Raw genomic sequence first — 6,000 nt, 5'->3', positions numbered from 1 at the left:
TGTCTAATTTGTATTCCGGACAAATGCTGTATTTTATTTTACTCCCTAGTTAATGCTCATGCATAAAGGTAAATTATTTTCAAATAAGAAAATATATATTTTTTTGGTACAGACTAAAAAGAAAATATCATCACATAAATTGAAATAGGGGATTATATAATAATAAAAGAAAAAGATTTTCTAAAAAATAGAGAACATAAAAGAAAAAGAAAAAAGATTTTTTCATTTTTTGATGAAAAAAAGAGTTGACCAAGCGTCAAATGAGAGACAAACAGACGGCAGTTGCACGTGAAATCAAAGACGAGACTAAAAAAGAGCAAAACAGAAGCAACTGCAAAAGGAATTAAAAGAAAATCCAATTCCAAAAAAGTTCTCTTCAATTCGTTACCGTATTTTTCCGTCTTTAGGGTTTCGAATCAGTGTTTCCCTCTCTTTTCCATGTCTTCCTCTCCCCAAATCTCATACGTCGGAACCCTAATTTCCATCCAATATTAAATACGATCTCCAATGGAGGGCGGCGGTAGTGGCGGAGAATCGGTAGTAGGGAGGACGTCGACGTCGTATGAGGCTGCGGCCGGCCGGCGGAGGTTCACGGTAGAGCTCCGGCCGGGAGAAACCACAATTGTATCGTGGAAGAAGCTTCTCAAGGACGCTACTATCTCTCAGTCCAATGCTCCTAATGGTACTGCTCCTGCTCCAACGACATCGTCTGCTGCTTCTGCTGCTGGTATTCAACCTCCACTGCCACATCCTTCGCTCGAGACTCGATTAGCTTCGGTAGGTTATCAGTCGAGTTTAATCCTAACTTGTTGCTTATGTAGTGTTTAAACTACTAGAAACATATTGATGTATTATTTGAGCTGCATAAAAATCATCAGGACATGATTGCAGTTACTTGGGTGGAGAGTAGAATCTTTTGCATTCATGCATTATTTAATACATTTATTAAGTTTCTTCATTTGTCACTGGTGGGGGAGGGGATGATTGGGTTGGCCTGGTAGCCAAGACGATATCAAATTCCTCTATGTATAACAATTCCTGTGTTTTGTATGGAAAATTGCGAGATTACATGTGAGATTCTCAATTGGAATTGGTATGAGAGTGACTCCACTCACCCGCCTCAGTAGTTCCTATTCTTGGATCTGCGTGCGGAAGCAAAACCAGAGTGCGTTTGGAATATGGAGGTGGTTTCTTCATCCACCCCGTGATAGTGATAAATATGAAAGTCCTTGTTTAGTAGGGGAACTGTTATTGGCATTATTTTTCATTTTTTATTTGATAAAGTATTGGCATCATTCATCACTGTAAGGAGTAAGCTAGATTTATGGTATTTTGGAATAGAAAAAGATTCTGGGTCTTAGAAGCTGGTTAGGTTGCTCCATGATGTTGTTCTGGTCCGAATCTAAGGAGTTGGGAAGATATTGTCATTGTTACATGTTGTGTTATTATGGTTTCTTTTAGTGGAGTATTCTTATGTAATCTAGATCAATTATCAAGCTGCAGAGCTTAATTTTATGTTTCAGTTCACATGGTTTTGGATAAATTTGGCATATAAGAAATTAAAATTTTGCGGGTAAGAGTAGAACCTTAACTCTTCCCTTTGAAGGTGACAAGAAGGAGAAAACATAGTAAAGACGAAGGGAGAGACAAAATATGAAGAGAAAAAAGCAAAGACAAGAGATATTATCTTGCTGCTTTTCTAGTGTTTGGGTTTGGATTGGTCAGCTAACACTGATCTTACTTTTGCTTTCTAATTTTTTTTTATTGTCAAAATATTTGTTCTTTTGAAATTGTATGTGCAGCTAAAAACTGTGTAGTAAGTGATTACCCGGAGAAATAAAAAGTTGAACAAATCTTTGGATCCATTATAGTTTTTTTTCTTGGGGAATTTGTCTTCTTCGGTACAATTCTTCTAATCCTTCTGGACTTGCCCATGATTTTTGAAGTAAAGGAACTTAGTGATAAAAAGAAAAAAAGAAGGCAATTCAATGAACAATAACAAACTCGGTATAATTCTACAAGTGGGGTCTGGAGAGGGTAGAGTGTACGCAGACTTTATCCTTACTTGATGAAGGTAGAGAAGTTGTTTTCAATAGACCCTCGGCTCAAGAAAAGATGAAAAAAGGAGAAAAGGAAGAATAAGCAGAAGAAGAAATCGAAGAAGAAAAAAGAAAAAGGAAGAGAAAACAGAACAAGAAAAAGGAGTATCACCAAACAATAACAACATGAAAAATAAGAATATCATGGTTCAGGCGTTAAAAATCTCTCTGACGCGGGACGTGTGCCAGTCATTTTCTCTCTCTTCAAAACATGTTCCGACGACATTTTTTCCTTCCTATAATTCTGTATTAATATTTTTATTCATCACGGAGGACTAGATCTTTTTTATTTCAGGTGAAAAATCGCTTGTACTTATTGATTCCGGTGACGGGTGGTTTGTTTTGATTGAGAGGGGTAGGAGATTTGAGTGTTCAATTAAAATAGATGAGGGAAATCTCCTACTAGTATGCATTGCACTCAAGCAAGCTTCTAAAAGAACAAGGATTTATTACAAATGATGGGGGTCGAAATCACAAGCATACTATTACAAATTTTTTGTTAACTTCAACTCCTATGGTCGTTTCTTTCGTATTGAAACATGGTTGGGAGACAAGAAGAGAGCTGTGATCATTCCGGAAGTTGGTTTCAACTGGGGTTGAGAAGACATAGCCGATAAAGTTCTGCATTTTCTAGTGAAGCAATCTACAACCAGATTCAGGCATGTTAATACACACCAGTCGAAGTCATATGTTGACACAACAAAGATAGATCAGTGGCCGGAAATGACAAAGGATCCAGCTAGGGAGGTGGACAATGTGGCAACAGTTGTGGATGAAGGTTACCCGTTTCTATCCAGATGCTTGGTGGGAACTTTCAACGACCCCTTCAATTACAGTCCAAATCATGAAGTGATCCAAAAATGATTTTTGAATAGATGGAAGATTTGTGCTGGTATGAAAGTGACTCCAATGTCCCACAATAAATTTCTGTTCGAACATCCCTCATGGAAAGAAGTTGTGAGAATTCATGCTAGAGATTGGTTCTGGAATGGTCGCCGCCTTGCTTTGTAGTGATGGTTGGCGGTGGCCGGAACTGAAATTGCTTGCCAAAGATCAGATCAGATATGGATCAAAGCTTTTGGAATCCCAATCAACGGCTGGAAACTTGATACATTCAGAACAATTGGTGATCTTTAGGGTGGTTTCATAGACATTGACGAAGACACGAAGCACCGGAGTCGCTATATGTGGGCTAGAATCTGTGTCAACCGCAGCAATGCAAAATGCCCAGACAAGATAGAGCTTGAGGTGGAGCACCGGAGGTATGAAATCTCAATTCTGAAGGAAATTGTTGCGACACCCAAATCAGTCCGACATGCCGGAAGAGATGGGTTGGGGATTAAAGCAGCAGTGAGTTTGGGGAAAGTTGCTGGGAGTCTTGTCCAATCGAAGCACGTGGATAGACAACTGAACACATGGCACTTTAATTCAAAATTATCGGGCCCTTTTCCCATTAATATTAAATCTCGGGCCAGAGAAAATTTTATAACCCGGCCCAATGAAGCAAGTAGCTCCAAATCTATTAAAGACCCAGGTACTTAATGAAGCTTATTATTCAAATACCCACTGAAAAAAAGTCCATACAAAGTCAAAGAGAAAAGCCTACTAACATCCATTGAATGGTGTGTCACTAGAATTTTGCCAAATCCTTGTCTCATATCGAACAAAGTTGAGCCTCCCCCTACAGTAAATTTACAGCAGGCCCATGAGAACTCCATCTTCGCGGCTTCAAATTAACAGGTATTAGCTATGACCTCCCACTCAGATGCCGATGATGAAGCAGATTATGATGCTAGAACTTTTATCCAAGACCTCAGGGGTCTCTCACAATAGGTATACTGGTCTGAAATTGTTTCAACAGCCTTAGTGTGCTCAAACACTTATTCCTTCAGTGAGTCTCTCCCCATTTCTTGGCATGATGGTGAGCAGTTGGAGCTACAAGAAATTCAGCAAGTGTCACAGGCACCCACAACAATAGAGACTTCCAAATGGACAAAATTAGTATTGGGGAAGGCATGCAAGACATTCAAGATTAATGTAGTTGGATTTGAACACGGAATTTTCGACCTAGTACTGAGAATGGATCAAAAAAGGCCGAGTCAATTGCAAAAAAATAAGTCACCTTCTACCGCTAATAAGAAGGGCAAGGGCAGAAAGAGAAAGGAGGTAGAAGTTCTAAACCTAATTAGTGGTATCAATTATGATGTGAGGAATGGAAGGGACAGGGGCAGGAGTTGCAAGAATTTATTCAGATGAAGATCAAAATCCTCAGTTGGAATATACAGGGTCTTAACAATAAGAGTAAAAGAAGTACCCTTACCTCATTAGTTAAAAAATGGAAAGCAGATGCTTTGTGCCTTCAGGAGACAAAGATGGATAACATGACTTCGAGCATAATTTATTAGATATATGGGAATAGGTGGGTTGATTGGGTAAAATTACAGGCAAGTAATGATTTGGGGCAGGGGGAGGGGGGGTTATTATCGTTTGCTGGGACAAGAGATTGTGGAAGTGTATGAACTCACATCAAGGCTGCTACTCAATTAACATGTATACTTTAAAGCAACGTTATTCAAGGCGCGCTTAAAGCACGCTTAAGCCCTGAAACGAGGCTCAAAACATGTTGAGCGCTTCGCCTCGCTTAGCGGGCGCTTCGGTGTTGTCATCAAGGTTCAAGGCATACTTTTCCTTGCCAATGAGCGTAATCCAGAGACAGACACTAAACAATTGATATTTCACTTTATCGTAAATTTTCTTCAATTTCTTTGTCCATATATTTGGTATTCCTGCTTATAGATATTAGTCTTAGACTACACATGCATATTTATAGTTTTTCTCTATTTGTGCCTTTCTTCATTAAAGCCCACGTTTTATTTGCTCTTTGTGCTTAAAGCCCCAACAGACCTTAGAGTTTTTTTGCGCTTTTCGCCTTTGATAACACTGCTTGAGAGCCTTCAGGAGAATTTCAGATGAGGTTTCACAGGAGTTTATGGCCCACATACCAACGCTGAGAGGGATGACTTTTGGCTGGAATTGGGGGCAGTAAGGGGTATATGGAGTGACCAACGGGTTATTGGAGGAGACTTCAGTGTATGCAGATTTGTGAATGAAAGATTTAATTGCAATAGAAGAACCAAAGCTATGAGAAGCTTTTCTGAAACTATCTCAGATCTTCAGTTGATTGTTATACCATTACAAGGGGCACAATATACGTGGTCAAAGGGAGAAAGTAATTTGTAGGCCTCAAGAATCTACAAGTTTCTTATCTCTATAGAATGGAATGGAAGTTTTAATACCATCAAGCAACTGGCAATACCGAATCCTCACTTTGTAAGTTAGATTTTCAGGTTGAGTTCGACCCTCAATCAATGACTTATGCATCTCGTCACTACTTAGATGTAAAATTCAAATTCAAAGTCTTTCTTTCTTTGCCCATCTTACTTAGAAAGAGAAAAATTACTATAAGGCCAAAAAGAATATCAAACGCTTGGAATGGGATCGAACCAAATAAAAAAAAAAGAATCGAAAATCCAACTCCATCATACTTCAAATTTGAGAATGTGGCTTCAACATCCCACCAAGAAAAAAAATGCAGCACCAATAAATCCATGAGATGTTATTTGTAAAAGGGCTGGAGGGTTCCTAGATTTGGTGACGGGACGGTGGCAGGGCTATATGATTAATGGCAATTCAGACTTTATACTCATTCGGAAATTGAGGAATCTCCAAAAAGACATCACCAAATGGAACAAAGAAGTCTATGGAAAGTTGGAGACAAGAAAAAGCAAGATTTTTGATGAATTAGCAATTCTAGAACAAGCAACAGAGAACAGAGTTCCAGCTTAACCTGAGAAATAAGTTTTCCGAATCTGAAAATGGAGCTGATGTAGATTGCTAAGGC

The 6,000-nt window shown here is 38.9% G+C and overlaps 1 protein-coding gene across 2 annotated transcripts in view; it reads left to right on the top strand.

Moving 5' to 3' along the window:
- The first annotated feature begins 230 nt into the window (after positions 1-230).
- The window catches only part of LOC107787647 (ubinuclein-1-like), a 28,062-nt gene continuing 22,292 nt past the window's right edge, over positions 231-6,000 (top strand). The window contains exon 1 of one of the 2 annotated variants that reach the window (XM_016609250.2): positions 231-777. In XM_016609250.2, the coding sequence (XP_016464736.1) occupies positions 508-777 (270 nt within the window). In that variant the 5' untranslated portion in view covers positions 231-507. The remainder of the gene's footprint in view (positions 778-6,000) is intronic. The other variant, XM_016609249.2, reaches the window with a different exon arrangement.

Source organism: Nicotiana tabacum, chromosome 12, assembly GCF_000715075.1.
Source record: "Nicotiana tabacum cultivar K326 chromosome 12, ASM71507v2, whole genome shotgun sequence".
In the NCBI taxonomy this organism is placed as follows: Eukaryota; Viridiplantae; Streptophyta; class Magnoliopsida; order Solanales; family Solanaceae; genus Nicotiana; species Nicotiana tabacum.
This window is presented reverse-complemented; position numbering and strand designations above follow the sequence as displayed.